Raw genomic sequence first — 21616 nt, 5'->3', positions numbered from 1 at the left:
CCTCACCACCTTTCGCAAGAAGATATCTTGTCCATTATCGACTTGACAGACTCTTCTCATCCTTTTTTTCCTGTTTGCACCAACGAGAGCCTGATCCCTTCCTCTGCCTCGATGAGCTTTCACACAGCTAGACTCAGTTTCCTCAAGTCCTGGATTATTTCTAATCTCGTATCGGATCACAGGTTGATAGACTGACATGGGGATTTACTGTAGATGAAGGCTATTTACTGGGGGGTTTAGCTAGTTGCCAATCCTGTCAATCTGTTATCCGTCGACGCACGTCTGTGTTGTGTGTGGGCAGGGGCATGGCTCCAAATAAATAGTTGACACAGATTCTGATGTGGACATCCACATTATACTGTGCATGTCAGATCCCCACCACACACACACACACACACACACACACACACTCTTCCATATCATTTAACAGTCTGTGTTTAGTCTCAGGTTGCAGATCCTCAACATGTCATTACTGAACCCCCCCCCCCCTGCCCCCTCATGAGTGTGTGTGTGTGTGTGTGTGTGTCAGCATGTGTGTAAGCGGCGACACATTAACTAGAAGCTTGCTTCCACATCTTGAGTTGAAACATCTCTGCGCCAAGTCTTGCTTTCATTGCTGTTACATGTCTGTTGTATGGAGAGGTCGTTTTTGAATGAATTATTCAGTGGAGATCTGAGGAGATCTGAGGCTGCCATTGGAGACATGCTCCTGTTTCATAGAGCCTGGTTCTGTTAATCAAGGCGTTGAGAGAGAGAGAGAGAGAGCGAGAAAGAGAATGGAGAGAGTGGTGAAGGGGGTGGAAATAGATAGAAACAGTATGGAGGAAGGAAGATGGAGAGAAGAGATAGTAAGATATAGACAGAGAGGAGAGAGAGTGAGGGAAAGACATGCTAATATGTGGAGACCCTGCCTCATCACTCATTCTCAGCTGTGTTCTTAGCCCCCACCACAGGGTTCTGACTCTCATGGCCTGATGGTTTTGTTCATCAGTCGCTTCAATAACAACAATGGCTGCCGTTATGCCGTCCCTGCATAAGGGCACATAATGGGATGGGAGTTTGGAAATTGCTTCTGTCAGGGTGTGAGTTAGTGTTTTTTCGGGGCCTACGTAGGTAGATGAGAAAAAGAGGGCAAGCGGAGAGGTGGCAGGAGTATTTATGATTAGTGTCATGGTCGTTCCAGTCGGTAATCAAGAAATGACATCAATAGTAATTTTCCCTCCTGACATTGAGGTAATATTCTGAGCCAATAGGAGAAAGCAGAAGCATTTTTGTGATTAATCATTGTGCCCTCGTCAACCAACAACAAATTATTTCAAATGATTTTAACTAAAGGTCCCATGTCTGGAAGAAAACACAGAATCTCAGGAAGGAAATTCATTTAATTGGTCAGTTTGACAGTAAAGCTTACCAGTCTTAACTGCCACCGTGAATTTGAATCTGTGCAGGGGATGGGTCTCCGAGGGCATGGGAAGCCGGTTGCCAAGCAGTTTTTTTGAGGCACTCTGGGTAATGGAGTTCACCTCCATTCAAGATCTTCAGCTGGCAAAGCTCTGGATTAACATTTGAATGGAGCGCTTGTGCGCTGTGTTCACAGGAGGACTCACTGAAGAAGGTAGGTTAAAATCTGTTTACCAAGGAAAACCTTGTAACAGACTGGACCTCTGCCTCCTGGTGTTCCCCCTCGTGCGCTCATGCAAACAGGGGGTTTGGGCTCAGGCCCAAGTATTGGCAGCTGGTTTGACTGCAGAGGGCTTAGAAGAGCCAATCAGAGGGAGAATACAGAATGGAGGGTCCCCCCTCACCCCCCACTCTGCACCGCCTCCAGTACTTGGGGGAGGATGAGAGCAATCACAACCGTAGAGGAAAGGATTGGGGTTGGTGAGGAAGGGAACTAATTATAAAAACCAACCAGAATATTCTCAGGAAAAGCAAAGACCAGTCTGGTCTGGTCTTCACCTGTCAGTCAGCGCCGTTTCCGAGAACATTCAGTCATCACACACACACACAGGCAACCTTTTCTTCTACAGAACTGTTGAAGGGAAAAGATGGTGTCCACATCTTCACTCTCTAATAGGACAGAAACATTGAAGAAATGAACACTGGATGTTGGTGTTTCAACACCCATTGACACTTCCCTGCTGTATGACTATGTTAAGGCTGTATTCTGCTCCGCTCTTTCACCAGCCGTCTCTGAAGGAGGGGATCCCTCTCTGATTTGCTCCTCCCGAGGTTTCTTCCATTTTTTTTTCTCCTCCAGTGAGTTTTCCTGGGAGATTTTCCTCGTCTTCCTTAGAGGGTTTAGGTTGGCTGAGGGGCTGTTCTATGGGCGTATGTGAAGCCCTCTTTGACATTGCTTGTAAAAGGGGCTATACAAATACATTTTGATTTGATTTGAAGAAATCTTGGGAGGGGCAGTAAAACAAAACACGGAGACCCAGGGGGCGGAGGACAAATGTCCACAGGAAGTAGTCATCAATAAGAGTGGGACAGTTTAGTGTTGCCAAGACATTGAAGCAAGTGTATCAAAGCTAACAGCTCTGCCAGATCTCAGATCAGTTTGAGGTTGAAGTCAGATACTGAGGAAAGTGAATATCAAGGATCCACGGGCCCGGTGGGTCCATCGTCTTCATCTCCACAAGCGTTGATGTCCTGTTCCCGCAACATGTGCTTGTCCCAATGGGGAGTTTCAGGTCTCAGGCTCCAAGCAAACAACCCTGGAACTGACTCCTTGTAGAAATATAACTAAAGATTGATACTTCAAAACGCACCCAAGGATGTTTTACTGCAGGACTGTTCTGAAATGGCCAGCAGTGTGTTTGTTTCTAAATCCCATTAAAAACCTGTGGATCTAAACTGCAGCAGAGAGAAGGCCACACTATTTTTCCTTTAGGATTTAAAGGGATCAATTCAGTTCTGAAGCTGTGGATACTAAGTACATCACATTAAAGATAACACAATTGAATCTTTTAGCGATTTTAAAGAGCACAGACACTCACAAACATCCACACACGCACGCACTCACACAAGCACACACACACACACACACCCACACCCTTCCACACTGGATGCATGGATATCTAATCCCAGCTCCTTGTTCATCCATTTCCAGCTCGCAGTGAAGCTTGGCCCTAAAGTCCTCCACTAGATTGGTCTGATAAAGCCTAACACTGCCTCATGTCCAGCCTAACACTGCCTCATGTCCAGCCTAACACTGCCTCATGTCCAGCCTAACACTGCCTCATGTCCAGCCTAACACTGCCTCATGTCCAGCCTAACACTGCCTCATGTCCAGCCTAACACTGCCTCATGTCCAGCCTAACACTGCCTCATGTCCAGCCTAACACTGCCTCATGTCCAGACCTGGTTTCCCCCTCGCTTCCTAATCTCTTAGAAACCACTCAACTGTGCAGCCGTGACTTCATGAGGAACCTCCTGTGGAGAGGGTTGTCTTATGAACGGCCTGTCTGTTCCATTTGCCGGTTATTTATCTGGTGTTACTCACCTCTCTGTGACCCAGCGTCACCGTGCCCACCATGCCTCGGCTAAGGCCCTGGTAGGGGGCGGCCGGCTGTCCGGTTGGCTGTCTGGTGACAAATAAGGCTTGAGGCATTTGTTGAAGACACACTTTTGTGGTTTTGTCAAAGTATTTGAAAATAGTTTGATCTTTATTTGTCTTGATGTCTCTCACTTGCCAGGGCTTTATAAAGAGATTTAGCTGCTGAATACGTACAATCATGACCTGAGTCAGTCTAGAAAAAACAATTCTCATTCACAACGGAAGATTAAGCTTAGTTTTCTGCCTAACAGTACTGTTCATAGGATTTCCTCTCTTCAAGGACAGGTGTTTGTGTCAACTTTGTACAAACACGTACACAGACACAAGTGTGAAAGGAAATGTGTCTGTTGTGAGGGAGGCATAGTGTGATATTGCTGTGAGGGTCTTCACACCTCTGAGTTCTCGCTTCTGCTGCCGGTTCTGGTGAATGGCTGCTCTCTGCAGGCTGCTCTCTGCAGGCTGCTCTCTGCAGGCTGCTCTCTGCAGACTGCTCTCTGCAGGCTGCTCTCTGCAGGCTGCTCTCTGCAGGCTGCTCTCTGCAGGCTGCTCTCTGCAGACTGGTCTCTGCAGACTGGTCTCTGCAGGCTGCTCTCTGCAGACTGGTCTCTGCAGGCTGCTCTCTGCAGGCTGCTCTCTGCAGACTGGTCTCTGCAGGCTGCTCTCTGCAGACTGCTCTCTGCAGGCTGCTCTCTGCAGGCTGCTCTCTGCAGACTGGTCTCTGCAGGCTGCTCTCTGCAGGCTGCTCTCTGCAGACTGGTCTCTGCAGGCTGGTCTCTGCAGGCTGCTCTCTGCAGGCTGCTCTCTGCAGGCTGCTCTCGGCAGACTGCTCTCTGCAGGCTGCTCTCTGCAGACTGGTCTCTGCAGGCTGCTCTCTGCAGACTGCTCTCTGCAGACTGGTCTCTGCAGGCTGCTCTCTGCAGGCTGCTCTCTGCAGGCTGCTCTCTGCAGGCTGCTCTCTGCAGACTGCTCTCTGCAGACTGGTCTCTGCAGGCTGCTCTCTGCAGACTGGTCTCTGCAGGCTGCTCTCTGCAGGCTGCTCTCTGCAGGCTGCTCTCTGCAGACTGCTCTCTGCAGGCTGCTCTCTGCAGGCTGCTCTCTGCAGGCTGCTCTCTGCAGACTGGTCTCTGCAGGCTGCTCTCTGCAGGCTGCTCTCTGCAGACTGCTCTCTGCAGACTGGTCTCTGCAGGCTGCTCTCTGCAGACTGCTCTCTGCAGGCTGCTCTCTGCAGACTGGTCTCTGCAGGCTGCTCTCTGCAGGCTGCTCTCTGCAGGCTGCTCTCGGCAGGCTGCTCTCGGCAGACTGCTCTCTGCAGACTGCTCTCTGCAGGCTGCTCTCTGCAGGCTGCTCTCTGCAGACTGCTCTCTTCAGACTGCTCTCTGCAGACTAGTCTCTGCAGGCTGCTCTCTGCAGACTGCTCTCTGCAGACTGGTCTCTGCAGGCTGGTCTCTGCACACACCTCTCTGCCAGACCAAAAGCAAACAAACTCAACTAGCTTTGCAGGCTTAATAAAACCCCAGAACGTGGTTTAATTCACTTCTCACGCACGGCACTGTGCATAAGTCTTAGGCACGATAAAAATAAAATAAAAAAAGGTTTTGTGCTATAAGAAGTAATGAAAGGAAAAGACCAAACTAAATATTTAGCTAAATTGCACTCTTATATGCACTCTTATTCTTCTGCAATGTATGTCCCACTTCACTGCAGTTCTGTTACCCAGAGTCCCCCATGTTTGGTAACCCCTCCTTAGAAGGTTGCAGTTTGTATTCATCCTAAAATACGTAGCTGTTTAGAGTCCCACAACACTGGCGTCTCAAGTTCAATAAATTATAATAATTAGTACATTTTTCTGTGGTGGTTGCTTACTTTATCAAGCCAGAGGTGTGGATAGGGATGTTGAGTGTATGACAGAGTTTTGATGACATTGTTAAAAGCTGAAATTCTAAGCAGAAGAGAGTTTTGATGAGTTTTGTAGTTACGAATCAAAATATGTCCAAAAGGAGAGTTCAGTGTAAAGCTTAACCCAATTCAAATCGCTTTTAAAAGTTACTGAACAGTCTCTGCCAAGTCTGTTTTAAAAGAAGGCTCTTGACATTCTGAGATGAATACGAAACCAATCTTGTCTTGAACTTCTCAAGGTGAAACCACCAGAAAGATTGCAGTGAAACGAAAGCAAATCACAAAGAAACATTTTTGTTTTTTTGTGTAACCTTAATATACACATCTTAAAGATCTTAAGGATACGTAAGTTCAATGCATTTGGAATATTTACTGCTTTTCAAAAACGATCAAAGAAAATCCGTCAGTTATTTTTCCTTTCTGTCACTGTTTTGGCTTGAGTAGACCATTAAGCTTTATTATTGTCCAACTAATAATTCAACTACTAACAAAAAATAATTGTTTCCAGAATGTTTTGTCTTGGTAATTGTTGTTGGCTCTCAACTCAGCAAATTAGCTTGGCGTGTGTTCCCAGACAGTGTCTGTATTAACTCAAGGCTTGAATATTATTCTATTGATTCTCTACTTAACAGTAACAACATGCCATTTGAATTATGCAATGTTTGGGAGTGTCTCTCCCTGTGTTCTTGCTCCAGGCTTGCTGCCAGCTCTGACGAGGGGTAGATCAATGTGAGAAGACAGACAAGCATCTGACAAGGCCTTAGTGCTACACAGCCTCTGATGGGACACTCGGGCTACAACGCTTGCAGTGCTCTTTACAAAGAGAGGGAGAGAGATACAGGGAGAGATACACAGGGAGAGAGATACAGGGAGAGATACAGGGAGAGAGATACACAGGGAGAGATACAGGGAGAGAGAGATACAGGGAGAGAGATACACAGGGAGAGATACAGGGAGAGAGAGATACAGGGAGAGAGATACACAGGGAGAGATACAGGGAGAGAGATACACAGGGAGATATACACAGGGAGAGAGATACAGGGAGAGAGATACAGGGAGAGAGATATACAGGGAGAGAGATACAGGGAGAGAGATACAGGGAGAGAGATACAGGGAGAGATACAGGGAGAGAGATATACAGGGATAAAGACAGGGAGAGATACAGGGAGAGAGATACGGGGAGAGATACAGGGAGAGATATACAGGGAGAGAGATACAGGGAGAGATACAGGGAGAGATATACAGGGAGAGAGAAAGAGGAAAATAGAAACAGAATCGGCACCGAGAGAGAAGCTAATAATGTATTCGCTCAGCAGAGCAGGAGTAACCTGTCATTTTCATCAAGCAACCACCGGATCCACCATCATCAACAGCATTAGAATAAGTCGTCTCTCTATCTGACTGTCGAACAGACCCTTCCTTATTCTCGGGTCCAGTGTTTTAGCCTTTACATTCAGTTCCATTGTTAGAAATATTATCGTTCCAATGGTGTCAGCCAGGCTTCAGAAATTTCAGCTGTTTGTGATAAATTGCGGGTTTGTTCTTACTATATTGCATGGACTGCAGAGGTCCTTTTGTGAAATAAACAAGCCCATATTAACGCGAACACGCTGGCCCTGTTTGAATTGAATTTTCTTCTGTTTTCTATTTACCGCGATTTAGCTCATGAGCTTACAGCGTGTAGTCAGTTTTATGCACTCAACGCATTGTAAAGGAGACAAAAAGCTTCAGAAACCATTACGGAATTGAAACACAGAACCCAACGGCCGATGTCAACTTCCAACAGCGGCAGCCCCAGTTTATGAGTTGCCGGGGGGAAATGTGTACAAGGTCAAAATAGTCAATTTGGAGTCTTTAATAAAGTCCGTATTACCCTTGGACATAGCTGATTTAGATCATAACGCATCAAATAAAGATCACGTCCCAAAGCAGACTGAAATAATTTATGATCCTCCCCAATTAGCTTTGACAGCTATTGACATCGCAGCAGTCATTAAGTAGCCTTGCTAGACGGAGACCGAACTGAATCAAACGCAGGTGCTCATTATTTAATAAGCCAGCACTCTGCTAGCAATTATACCCAGGGAACGTTGTAAGTTGTAAGGGCCTTTTAACGTAGCCTAGTACAGCGTTGACACATCGGAAAGTAGGCTAAATGACAGACCCTGACACGGACAACTTCAGGTGGAAAGTGCTAGCTAACCATCAGCATAGTTGTCTCACATCACGTATTCGGCGGAGATGGATTCTTCTCCTTTCCTTTCACATGCCATTAGACATCAATTTACCGTACGTTACTCTGCACTATGACTCACAACGGGTGATGGAGGGATGCAGCCGGCTTTGTTTGAAAGAGTCAGAGAGATAATTTTCTGGAGGGAGAAGGGGGGGGAATTGAAAGTGAATTGCGTCTTTGTGCTCGCTGAGGTCGGAGGGCTTGGACTGAACAGCTCTCCCCATTCATGTCTGCAGGAGAGCATCAAGTCTCTTCCTTCATTGTTGTTTCTTCTTTCCCTCTCCTTTTTTCTTTCTCTGTCTTTCTTCATCTCTCTTTATGGCCCAGTGTGTCTGTCTCTCTTTCTCTTTCCCTCCTTTGGTCTTTTTCTGTCTCTCTCCCTCTTTTTCTCTCCCTCTTTTTCTATCTCCCTTTTTCTCCATACCTCCCTCTCCCCTCTCCCCCTCCCTCTCCCCCCTCCCTCTCCCCCCTCCCCCCTCCCTCTCTCCCTCTCCCCCTCTCTCTCAGTTGACTGTTCAGCACCAGGTGACCTTGGCCTCTGTGGATGCTTGTCCCAGCAGCGTTAGCTGTCTGTGAGACCCTCTGACTGAATCAATGTTGGAACATTGACAAATGTCACGGCTAAGCTTGTTAGCGCGATCAGATGCTCTGCATGTCTTCATCCAGGGGAATGACTCCAGGCAGGTTCCTATTCAGTTGAAGGCCTTTAGTTATCTGCTGTGACAGTTTTTTTTTTTTTGTAGATTTACTCATATGTAAATGCAGGGTGTTAAATTAGCTTTTCTTACAGAGCAATGTAGGCCTATTTTCCTCAAGTGTATGAAAATGTGTGTAGACTTTAATTTACAACTGTTGCTAAGGTTCTAAAGGCAACAATAGTTCACTAATCCGATCTGGCTTGACTGTACTAAACATCTTGTGTTTCCTGTGTAACCCACTCCGAGATACACAAAAAGAGAACAGAATTCACGTCTCCTTACTGCCGACCAACCTGCATGTGGAATCTCTCTCTCACTCCACTTCCCAGCCTATCGCCATCTCCTCTTCCCCCTCACCTCTTCACCAATCAGACGCTCCCAATGGACTTGCCTGGTGCACGCCCATGTTGCCATGGAGACACCATGCAGCCCCCCCCCCCCCCCTACCACCACCAATTCCTCTGTGCTTCTGGGCAGCCGGTGCCATAGAAACGGTCATGACTGACAGCTCCATCGTTTGGGGGCGTGTCTGCTGTTCTAGGGGCGGAGGGCTTGGCTCCCTGAAGGACTCGATAACCCGATGACACCCTAGATGGTGATACCGGGGCGAGAGACAGAAATCGATGCAGAGGAGGGATGAGAGGAATGTCTGAACATGATTTCTTCTTTTTTTCTCCATTTCCTGTTCTCTCACTCCGTCTCTCTCTTCCCTCCCTCTTCACTCCTTCTTCCCCCTCTCTTCCCTCTCTCCGTCGCTCTCTCTCTCCCCCTCTCTCTTCCCCCTCTCTTCCCTCTCTCTCCCCCTCTCTGTCTCCCCCTCTCTTCCCTCTCTCCGTCGCTCTCTGTCTCCCCCTCTCTCTTCCCTCTCTCTGTCACTCTCTGTCTCCCCCTCTCTCTTCCCTCTCTCTCTCCCTCTCTCTCTTCCCTCTCTCTCTCCCTCTCTCTCTTCCCTCTCTCTTCTCTCTCTCTCTCCCTCTCTCTTCTCTCTCTCTCTCCCTCTCTCTTCTCTCTCTCTCTCCCTCTCTCTTCTCTCTCTCTTCCCTCTCTCTTCTCTCTCTCTCTCCCTCTCTCTTCCCCCTCTCTTCCCTCTCTCTGTCACTCTCTGTCTCCCTCTCTCTTCCCCCTCTCTCTGTGATGAGGGCATGTGTGTCTGAATTTCCGTTCGCCTGACATTCACACTGCCAGGTCTTATTCCGGTTTCATATCCTTATTCATCTGAAAGAAATCGTATGTATTTTTCCACCGCAAATCACTGCTGCCGTCCACACGCACCAAGATTGCTTCAGCAGGAAGGAAGATCTGATACACAGAATCTTATTATACCTGGGGAGTGTCCTTAAGAGACAGACAGGCAGGATGACAGGTAGGCAGAGAGCCAGACAGGTAGACACACAGGCAGACTAGCAGAAAGAGAAATGGGCACGTAGACAGACAGACAGACAGACAGACAGGCAGACAGGCAGGCAGACAGACAGACAGACAGACAGACAGACAGACAGGCAGACAGGCAGGCAGACAGACAGACAGACAGACAGACAGACAGACAGGCAGGCAGGCAGGCAGACAGGCAGACAGACAGGCTAAGGAGGCCCCAGGGTCCAGTAGAGGCGAGTCATTGATCTGCTGCTGCTCTCTTATCAGGTGGAGCCAGACTGGGTCTGGGCCAGGCTGCTGCACTGGGCCAGGCTGCTGCACTGGGCCAGGCTGCTGCACTGGGCCAGGCTGCTGCACTGGGCCAGGCTGCTGCACTGGGCCAGGCTGCTGCACTGGGCCAGGCTGCTGCACTGGGCCAGGCTGCTGCACTCTGGCTCCACCTGCAACACAGGAGACAGAGAGGGTGTCGGACTGGAGTAAGTGTTGATGCAGAGGCAGAGAGAGAGGCAGAGAGAGAGAGAGGCAGAGAGAGAGAGGCAGAGAGAGAGAGGCAGAGAGAGAGAGGCAGAGAGAGAGAGAGGCAGAGAGAGAGAGGCAGAGAGAGAGAGAGGCAGAGAGAGAGAGGCAGAGAGAGAGGCAGAGAGAGAGAGAGGCAGAGAGAGAGAGGCAGAGAGAGAGAGAGGCAGAGAGAGAGAGGCAGAGAGAGAGAGGCAGAGAGAGAGAGGCAGAGAGAGAGAGGCAGAGAGAGAAAGGCAGAGAGAGAGGCAGAGAGAGAAAGACACGGAGAGAGAGACAGAGGCAGGGCAGACAGGCCGGCCAGTTGATATAGGTAGTCAGGCAGGCAGGCAGGTAGGCAGGGTGACAGGCTGGCATGATTGCCTCAGTGTCAGTGTGTCAGCAGCAGCATTCATCCTGTGGAGGAGGGCTGTGAGAGACCTGGGCTCTATGGAGCCAAGGCTGAGCAGGCTGGAGGAGGATTAGGTGACTGTAGTTAGTTCAGAGGAAGCCCCTTTATCTGCTCTGTGTGTGTGTGTGTGTGTGTGTGTGTGTGTATAACCACAGCAATAGCAAGCCTGGGTCATTGTTGCCAAGGAAGCTTATTCCGTGAGTCTGTTTGTTTTTCATGTGGCGCTCCCAGATGTTCCAGAAACCCATGAACCTCCTGGATTACCCTGCACATAAACACACACACACGCGCACACGCTGTACCCACACACACGCATGCAATACAAGTGCTCTCTTTCAGTCTCATACTGGAATGTCTGTGACTTTTTGCATGCCTTGCATCAGGTATCATGCATCACCAACACCCTTGCGTTGGCTTCATATTGGAAATGATCCAAAGCTCTGCAAATGTGACACATTCACAGTTTCACACACAAACGATACACTTCAGTTCAGTCATTAAACTGATAATATCCAGACAGAACAGCCTCGAGGTGAAATGAACCCTGTTTACTGTTCTGTGTCAGCAGATTGGCTGCCTGGTGTGCGCGCGTGTGTGTTTGTGTGTGTGTGTGTGTGTGTACGCGCGAGCGTGCATGTGTGAAACAATGGCTTTGGCCATTGGGCTTTAACGGGTTTGCCCATTGCACAACACTGCATGCATGCACACACACACAGCCATGCACACACACACACCCATGCACACACACACAGCCATGCACACACACACACCCATGCACTGCCTCTCTTCTGTGCCAACTGCCCTGAGGATACTCAAAAAACACACACATACACACACACACACTTAGAGCTTCACCATAGTGTGTTACGAGCCTGTGTACCAATGAGACCAACATCCTCTAAATCTCTACTCTGTCTCCCTCTAATCTCCTCCTTCTCTCTGTCTTTTCTCTCATTCTTCATATCTGTTTCAAACTGTCTCCCTCTCCTTCACCCACCTCCTTTCTCTCAAATGCCATATTTTCTCCTTCACTGACTTCTCTCTCTTCTAAGTTCTGCTTGTTTATCCCACTCCTCACCCCCCCCCCCCCTCCTCCTCCCCCCCCCCCCCCCCCCCCAGGAGGTTGCCAGTCTCAGGTCCCCTCTCTGTTAATGAACAGACATTAATGTAGCTGCGGGAGGTTAATCAGTTCTCTTTCCATTTAATTGCCTGAAGGAGTCATTATGCAACCATCCATGATGACTGCCCGCCTGTGAATCTGCTGCGTCAGTGGGTCAGCATCCTGAACCACTTCTGAGTAGCGGGGGGGGCAGGGCGGGGCAGGGCGGGGCGGGGCAGTGTGGGGAGGGGCTACCTTGAGGAACAAAAGTAAGGTGCATTTCTGTCTTCATCCATGGTTTACATACCAGGTTATACAGACTTAGGCTTTAAAAGTAACGATCGTTTACTTTCCTAACACTTGTGTTATAGAAGTGTATAGAGAGCAGCAGGTTATTGAAGCGAGATGTCTTTTACACAGCTGCTGTGGAGCATTTTCTTCTTGGCTTTAGGGAAACCACAGAGGAAGATAAAAACATCTCAGATTGAGGAAGATTTATGACCTCTGGGAGCCACACACTAGCTATACACACACACACACACTAGCTATACACACACACACAACACACACACACACACTATCTCTACACACACACACACGCACACACCTACCAAGTGGCCCTTGTCAGGCTAGTCCACTGAAAGGCAGTCATGCCCAGCACACCTCCCTGAAGCCCAGGCCAGCCGGGCTGTTTTCCCTCCATGTTGACAGGTCAAAGGTCAGGGATGTCCCACTTCCTGGTATTGTTCTGGGAGGATCCGCCCTGTGGATCAGCAGCTTTCACCTCAACAGGCCTGTCCAGCAAGAGACCCCAGACCAGTGTAACCGGGGCAGATCAGTAAACTCCCTCCTCCAGTATGTATGCAGTCGACCCACGCCAGCAAATGGAGAGCTTTTCGTTGGCGTAGCTGGTGAGGAGTCACGCTTGCTGACTCAAAGCTGTCACACCAGGAAGAGACACCAGGCCTGTCCAGCACAGCCATGGGGAGGGCGTGGTGGCCGGGTGGGGTGCTTATACACACACTCCAGCTTCACACACACTACACACACACACTCACACAGGAGGTGATAATGGTGATGTATTGTGGTATTGTGTCAAGGTCAGAGCTTCAGGCCTGCCGGTCTCCCAGGGCAGGTTAATGAGCTCAGCTGTAGATCAGCGTAGATAACCAGTGTCACACAGGCTGCTAGGGACAGGGGTGTGTGTGTGTGTGTGTGTGAGGGGCTGGTGTGTGTGTGTGTGGTGAGGGGAGGGTGGGTGTGTGTGTGTGTGGTGAGGGGAGGGTGTGTGTGTGTGTGTGTGGTGAGGGTGTGTGTGTGTGTGGTGAGGGGAGGGTGGGTGTGTGTGTGTGTGGTGAGGGGAGGGTGTGTGTGTGTGTGGTGAGGGTGTGTGTGTGTGTGGTGAGGGGAGGGTGGGTGTGTGTGTGTGTGGTGAGGGGAGGGTGTGTGTGTGTGTGTGTGTGTGTGTGTGTGTGTGGCGGTGTTGGACAGGGTTGTTTGCAGATGGAGATGTGTTCAGCACAATTGTTTAACGAGATAAAGCAAAGAGCCTCTTTGACATTTAACATGTCTCTATACTACACACACTCACACACATAGACAGACAGTACAGACTGAAACATACAGTACAGTCACGGTGGTGCCAGTTCTACCCTCACAGACACTGGTAGGTTTTATCAACAGAGAACAGACTTGGAGGGACGCACAGTGGATTGATGCAGGTTGACAAAGGCCCATCTGTCTGCATGTTTAAATGCGCAGTGAAAGACGCCAGTGACTCCAGTCGCTTCTCTGAAAGCCACAGAACTGCTGCCTCATCGGTTTAGTTTTCCAGAATCAGACAGCTTTTCTTTATAAGTGCTGTAGTAACTGGATCGGAGCAATCATTCACTATTGATCTGACTTGCTAAAAAGCTTGTAGTTTTCTCTTGATGCAGTGCAGCAAACAAAGTGATTCTGATACCTCCCAGACCCTCCAGTCTGTTAGCAAGGTCGTCGGTTTGTTCGTCAAAAGTCAGTGGGACCGCATTTTCTCCTAACTGAGGATGCGGACGTTAAATATACTTTACTTAATCAGAAATGTAAGGGGGGGGGGGGGGATTGTGGGCGTGTGTGTGTGGGGGAGAACGGACGGAGGGATTTATCATTTTCTAAGAGGGGGTGTGGCATGCCCCACACCCCTGTGGAATGAGAGCCAGGTCCCAGATGTACAGCCATCAGAAGGGGCTCGCCATCAGCCGTGATGTGGTCCCAGCTGGGCGAGGAACCGGCCCACAAGGCGAGGCTCACCACCGTTCTGCTTCACCTCCCCTCTCCCCAACCTCACTTCCCCCCTGCCCCCCCTGCCCCCCCCGTCCCCCTGCCTCCCCCCCCTTCCCCCTGCCCCCCCCGTCCCCCTGCCCCCCTGCCCCCCCCGTCCCCCTGCCCCCCCCGTCCCCCTGCCCTCCCGTCCCCCTTCCCCCTGCCCCCCCCCCGTCCCCCTGCCCCCCTGCCTCCCCCCTTCCCCCTGCCCCCCTGCCTCCCCCCCTTCCCCCTGCCCCCCTGCCTCCCCCCCTTCCCCCTGCCCCCCCCGTCCCCCTGCCCCCCCGTCCCCCTGCCCCCCCGTCCCCCTGCCCTCCCGTCCCCCTTCCCCCTGCCCCCCCCGTCCCCCTGCCCCCCTGCCCCCCTGCCTCCCCCCTGTCCCCGCCTCTCATCTCTCTTTGGTGGCCGTCCTCGGTGAGTGGACAGCCTGCATTCAGATCCCCAAACTGAAACGTTTAGCAGAGAAGCCATGCTGTGTGTCTGCTGGGTGTAATTGCTGGACTGCCTAATCAAACGAAGAATTAAAGGGAAGTAAATTGTACCCTTCGATTGAAGGTTGTGCTCATGGCTTATTTCTAATTACCAAAGCTTTTTGACAGTCAGATTACCCCTCTGAACCCCTCCCCTTTTACCAGGAGCAGCTTGTGTTTATCCAGACAAACTCCAAAAACAAACGACCCCAGACTGCAGTTTGATGCTAATGCGCTTTTTTTCAATGGGAAGCTCACTGTGAAATAATGAGCTTTAGAGCCTTGATTACTGTGCCCTCCAAGAACCAGCCCTGCTTCGCAACAGAGAGGTCTCTTGATGTCATGAAATTCAATGTTTAATTCCGCAAAACCCATGAATGTTTTTACATTCTCCTATGTTTCACATTTGATGTTCTTAAAAGGTCGGTTTTGAATGTTTCTGAGCTTTGAGACATGGCTGCAGCTAGCTGGTTTTAAGCAAGCTCGATTCGATGCTGTCGGGACGTCGTCTGAGTCCTCGGGGGTTAAAGTCACCCCCCCCCTCCTGCTGAGGGGAGGCGGGGCACACCAGATGAGCCACAGCGAGGGTTCTGCGTTCTCCCTGTGAGGGAACCTGGAACACTGGGGGAGGAACTCTGCCGTGGTTCCTAAGAGGAGAGGAGAGACACACTTCTGGCGTGCGTGACCTATTTTCCTCCCCAGACCCAGTCTGTCAGATCTGCAGCTGCACCAACCCCCGCTTCTTGTTTCACCCTTTTTCAAACAAGACTTTTTAAAAAGCGGTCTTACTTGCCATTCATGGCTCTTCTCCTCCGCCACCGTTTTTGTCACCAAATACATCCAGAGGAGGAATGACACACAAGACGAGGGAGAACGGGTCAGGAGAGTGAAAGGAAGGAAGGAGAGACGTCTTGAGTGTGGTGACGTTCAGGCGTCGCTGAAAGCGGAGAAGCGGAATGTTGCTGCAGCAGAGGCATCTTCACGGCTGGTCCTCGTTATACGAGAACCTTCGAGCTGCCTTGTAGGCTGTCTTGGGCTTCGGCACATAAGCTGGGCTGGAGGGAGGAGAAATGGAGAAGGAGAAAGGGGGAGAGGGAGAAGGGAGGGTGAGAGAGAGAGGGAGGGAGGGAGGGATGCGGGGTGAAAGAGGGAAGGAGTAGGGAAAAGGAGAGGGAGAGAAAATGAGCAAGAGAGGTTAGAATGAGAGAGGGAGATAGAATGAAAGAGGGAGATAGAATGAAAGAGGTAGAAAGGGAGAGAGAGAGGGAGGCCCCTGGGTAAAGGGTAGGGCCAGGACAGTGTGGTTAACCACAGATTGTAGTGTAGTGCTGGAGGCCAGGGTCAGGCAGAACAACATCACTGGGGGAGAGAGGGGCTCCAAATCCTGGGTGTCAGGCAGGGCCTGGATATATCCTGGGCAGGGCCTGGTTATATCCTGGGCAGGGCCTGGTTATATCCTGGGCAGGGCCTGGGTGTATCCTGGGCAGGGCCTGGATGTATCCTGGGCAGGGCCTGGGTGTATCCCCGGCAGGGCCTGGTTATATACCCGGGCAGGGCTTGGCTGTTAGCGCTGCTATCTGTGTGTCTGTTAGTGCTGCTATCTGTGTGTCTGTTAGTGCTGCTATCTGTGTGTCTGTTAGTGCTGCTATCTGTGTGTCTGTTTGCGCTGCTGTCTGTGTGTCTGTTAGTGCTGCTATCTGTCCACCCCGGTCACAGACAGGAACCCCGCAGAGAACAAAACGAAGGAACGTTTTTGTTTGATGTGGGAGTGAACGCTCCTTTGATATACCAAACAGGTTAGATGTCATGTGTTCGGTACAGGATGCATATTGAGTTGGGGCTTTCCTTTTCCATCGGACTCAGCCACCCTGCTGGCTCTGTGCCCTTGTTGGTGTCATATACTTCCCCTTTATGTAGATCTCAAAAGGAAATCTCCAATTGTGTCAGGTGAAATAGGCCAGTCTTTGTCCCTTGGTGAAGGCCGTGGAGACTCGTGGTGACGACACTACAAAGCAGATTCTGGTTTCAGGCACCGTGGGATTCCTCTGACGGTGAGGTCCTGCAGAATGGGTCAAGTTCCCTGAGCGCTGACGTACTTCGGTGGCGCATTTGGACCCTAACTGAGGGGTTTGCAGCTACGCTGGTTATCGCAGCGTTGATGACAGGACGGTGGCTGGCGGTAGACATTCCTGTAGCTCGCTCTCACACGGTCCCTCCAAACTCAGAGCGGGAGTTTCTCCTCTTCAGAAAAAGCAGTTTGGGTTTATTATGAACCAGATTATTTATAAATGCTCACGGTCGAGAGATATAAAGTAAAAGCTTGTTTTTCCAAACTCCCCCAAAACCGTGGTTTGATGCCTCTTGCTTGAGGAATCTTCACAGTTACAACATATAGCGGTAAAATATTCACTTGTCAAAGGTGAACACAGATTTCTTGTTGGGCATCAATGTATTTAAACCCTCTGAAACATCACAACTCCATCACTGACACCGCAGGCTTGTCCTGACAGGACCCAAGACAGAAGTGTAAACAACCTCCACCCCCCCCCCCCCTCCTGAGGTGTAAACAACCGTTTGTGGTTGTTGTTTTGCTCCGACAGAGATCCGTAACCAGCTGGTGGAGCAGTTCAAGTGTCTGGAGCAGCAGTCCGATTCTCGCATCCAGCTGCTGCAGGATCTGCAGGAGTTCTTCCGCCGCAAGGCAGAGATCCAGTTGGAGTACTCTCGCAGCCTGGAGAAGCTGGCCGAGCGCTTCTCCTCCAAGATCCGCAGCTCCAGGGAACACCACCAGTTCAAGTGAGTTCCCCTCCCTCCTCCAGGCCCAGACACACACCCTGTCAGACTTTATGGGCGTATAGGTTTGTGTGTGTGTGTAAGACAGTGACATTAAGTGTGGGAATGAGACAATAAGACTTGCTCCTGCATGTGTGTGTCGTTATAGTTGTAGACAAACACACACACAAACACACACACACAGACACACACACACAGACACACACACACACACAGACACACACACACACAGACACACACACAGACACACACACAGACGTATACATGCTCGCCAAGTCATTATTTTCCCCAGTTCTCATGCTGCTCCACCCTTTGTCTCACTCTATCCTCAATCTGTCCAGTACTCGCCCCTGCTGTAAATCACAGTCCCTAGCATATTCTCTCTGTCTACCAACACAGCCCTATACTAACACAGCCCTATACTAACACAGCCCTATACTAACACAGTCCCCTACAACACAACCCTCTACCAATGCAGCCCCCTGCCAGTTGCCCCATCCCAAGCTGAGTATCCATCTCTGCATGCTAATGAACCAGTATCCCCTTTAGATCAATGGGCAATTCTCTTGTCAGGGAAAGCTGCCAGTGAAAGATATACAGCTAGCCAGCCGAGCTAGACTCAGCTCTCTGGCTAATCACAAAGCTGTGGCTGCATGTAGTGCAGAACTCTGCGGCAAAGAGCAACCTTCTGAGAAATATACACTGTGTTATTAGATGCCAACCCCAGAATCATCTCCTCATTAACGCTGTGAAGAATCCAGTGGAGAAAGAGAGAGTGTGTGTCTTTGTGTTTGTGTGGATTGGTTTAGAGTTTAGTGTGTGTGTGTGTGTGTGTATAAGGTACAGTTTGTGTACATACTCTGTGTGCGAAGGCTGCTGGGATAGGTCAAGCACAGCATGGCTCCCCTTGCTGCTTAGCAACCTGTCTGTGACCGCGTCCTGGCTGCCAGCGCTGCACTGTGGGAAAACAAAACAGAGCTGTGAAAGATGGCAGGTCACCCCCCACCCACGCACCACCAGGAACCAACCTGCTACCTGGGCCCCTGCCCTACTAGCTGTTGGCTTGACCCGCACTGAACAAATAAAACTTTATTAGCTAGCTAGCTTTGTGACAGAGGTTAGCCATGCTAGCTTTGTGACAGAGGTTAGCTAGCTAGCTAGCTTTGTGACAGAGGTTAGCCGTGCTAGGCTCAGTGCCAGTGTGTGTTGCAGCCTCTGGCTCTGCTGGGTACTGTCAGTCTGCTAGAGCTGCACTGACGCAGCATGCAGATTTAGAGGCTCTCATTAGATTAATTGAGTTTGGGGGGAGGAGGTGGGTGGGTGGGTGGGAGGAGGGGGGGGGGGTGGAGGAGGAGGGGGGAGGGGGAGAATAGGGCGTATAGGATCCCATCCCACATATCGTCTTTGTGACATCACTATGCAGGAGCTGTCCTCATGTCCAGTTCCCTTCTGTCAATCAGGTGTCGTACACACACACACACACACACCAGTGAGCCTCTAAGGGCCCCATCCAGTGAGCCTCTAAGACCCCCATCCAGTGAGCCTCTAAGGACCCCATCCAGTGAGCCTCTAATGACCCCATCCAGTGAGCCTCTAAGGACCCCATCCAGTGAGCCTCTAAGGACCCCATCCAGTGAGCCTCTAAGGACCCCATCCAGTGAGCCTCTAAGGACCCCATCCAGTGAGCCTCTAAGACCCCCATCCAGTGAGCCTCTAAGGACCCCATCCAGTGAGCCTCTAAGGACCCCATCCAGTGAGCCTCTAAGGACCCCATCCAGTGAGCCTCTAAGACCCCCATCCAGTGAGCCTCTAAGACCCCATCCAGTGAGCCTCTAAGACACCGGCCCCATCCAGTGAGCCTCTAAGGACCCCATCCAGTGAGCCTCTAAGGACCCCATCCAGTGAGCCTCTAAGGACCCCATCCAGTGAGCCTCTAAGGACCCCATCCAGTGAGCCTCTAAGGACCCCATCCAGTGAGCCTCTAAGGACCCCATCCAGTGAGCCTCTAAGACCCCCATCCAGTGAGCCTCTAAGACACCGGCCCCATCCAGTGAGCCTCTAAGACACCGGCCCCATCCAGTGAGCCTCTAAGGACCCCATCCAGTGAGCCTCTAAGGACCCCATCCAGTGAGCCTCTAAGGACCCCATCCAGTGAGCCTCTAAGGACCCCATCCAGTGAGCCTCTAAGGACCCCATCCAGTGAGCCTCTAAGGACCCCATCCAGTGAGCCTCTAAGGACCCCATCCAGTGAGCCTCTAAGGACCCCATCCAGTGAGCCTCTAAGGACCCCATCCAGTGAGCCTCTAAGGACCCCATCCAGTGAGCCTCTAAGGACCCCATCCAGTGAGCCTCTAAGGACCCCATCCAGTGAGCCTCTAAGGACCTCCTCACAGCACATTTCTAAGTCTCTTATTTTCCATCTGTGTCGATCCAGTGCCCGCTCGTCTTGCTATGTCTGTATAAAGGGCTGTACGAATAAAGTTGGATTTGATTTGAAAAACGTGGTATTGATTGAACAGGCTGTTTGGGATTCATCATTAAATAGGGATTCTTATCTCACACCGTTAAATTCTGACGCAGGCCGCCTGTGTGTGGGCAGGGGATTACACGTAATCAGAAGCAACCAAGCCGTTATAAAGCAGCTCATGCAGTACTGAGAAGAAACATAACCTGTCTGGGACAGATAAGATGAAGTTTGCATTAATGTCCAATTCTGTTTTTGTGTCTGTGTGTATGTGCTCATATGTGAGTTCACGTCTTTGTGTGTGTGTGTTTGTGTGTGTGCGCGCACGCCTGTGTGTGTTGATGGAAATAGGCAATTTAAGAGCCATCTATCTGCACGATCCAGTGTGACGGTAACTGTGCTAGAACAGGACCAGACCTGTTCCAGACTGCAGGTTTCCTCTCTCCTGCACAACTGGATGCTATTTGGCTGCTCCATTGGTTCCTATGACCTCAGCTGGCTAATTGGGACGTTAAGCCATAAAAACTTCATCAGAAACCAGAAATAAATATCTATATTAACACTGCAATTCATAGCATATAGCCTCATGTCATGAGAGGGGATATTTTAATCACTGTTTTTCCCCTCAATCTGCCGGCTGTCCCTATTAAGCTTCAGCCCAGTTCATCTGAAGAGCTGAGAAGTGAAGCGATATTCATGGCCACGTTCCAGTGATGCTTCACTAATTATTTATTAGCTTCTGAATATGAGAGCTTTTCACGGAGTCCCAGTGGAAAGCTAAGCCTACAGCATGTGTTATGTATGGGTCTGGTGGATTGGTGCTGGGACTGTATGTGGGGGTGACTGGGTGTGTGTGTGGGGTTGTGTGGGGGTGACTGGGTGTGTGTGTGTGGATACAAAGCTGTAGCTGCAGTCACCACACCCTGACTGCTCTCTGGTGGTCAGAGGAGAGGCAGGAGAAGAGACTGCCCTGCTTGATGCCACCAGCATCAGACATGCTTGTCCCCAGAGATCCCCAGAGATCCCCAGAGATCCCCAGAGATCCCCAGAGATCCCCAGAGATCCCCAGAGATCCCCAGAGATCCCCAGAGATCCCCAGAGATCCCCAGAGATCCCCAGAGATCCCCAGTCCCTGTGAGAACGTGAGGCTGCTCTGGATAAACACACCGTCCCCGCCTGCATTTGGAATCTGTGTACACACGAGTGGTGGATGTCTTTGTGTGGATGTGTGTCTGTGTGTGGATGTGTGTCTTTGTGTGGATGTGTGTCTTTGTGTGGATGTGTGTCTGTGTGTCTTTGTGTGGATGTGTGTCTGTGTGTGGATGTGTGTCTTTGTGTGGATGTGTGTCTTTGTGTGGATGTGTGGATGTGTGTGGATGTGTGTCTTTGTGTGGATGTGTGTCTTTGTGTGGACGTGTGTCTGTGTGTGGATGTGTGTCTTTGTGTGGATGTGTGGATGTGTGTCTGTGTGTGGATGTGTGTCTTTGTGTGGATGTGTGTCTGTGTGTGGATGTGTGTCTTTGTGTGGATGTGTGTCTGTGTGTGTTTCCACCTCAGTATCATCTGGCCCAGGCTAAATCTCAATGCAGCTGCACTCTATCAAATGCTGGCACTGCCTCTATAACCCCTCCCCCACCCCCACCCCAGCCTATAAAAAGGGCCACAGAAACTGTGTTCAGCACTGCAGCGTATCGAAACAGCGTCTCTGGTTGGCAGCAAAGGCAGACATCTTTCTAACGGTGGAGGCTGGCAGGGCATCGCGGGCCCCCATTCTCTTCCCCTTCCCTTTCGATACCGCCTCTGATTCGGTGATCCCCTC

General features: G+C 50.5%; 1 protein-coding gene across 1 annotated transcript in view; it reads left to right on the top strand.

Moving 5' to 3' along the window:
* srgap3 (SLIT-ROBO Rho GTPase activating protein 3) overlaps positions 1-21616 on the top strand; it is a 67419-nt gene that overhangs the window by 1600 nt on the left and 44203 nt on the right. The window contains exon 2 of the mRNA XM_084705583.1: positions 17141-17336. Within this exon, the coding sequence (XP_084561709.1) occupies positions 17141-17336 (196 nt within the window). The remainder of the gene's footprint in view (positions 1-17140; positions 17337-21616) is intronic.

This window comes from Hypomesus nipponensis, chromosome 9 (genome assembly GCF_054491055.1).
Source record: "Hypomesus nipponensis isolate SF chromosome 9, ASM5449105v1, whole genome shotgun sequence".
NCBI lineage: Eukaryota > Metazoa > Chordata > Actinopteri > Osmeriformes > Osmeridae > Hypomesus > Hypomesus nipponensis.
This window is presented reverse-complemented; position numbering and strand designations above follow the sequence as displayed.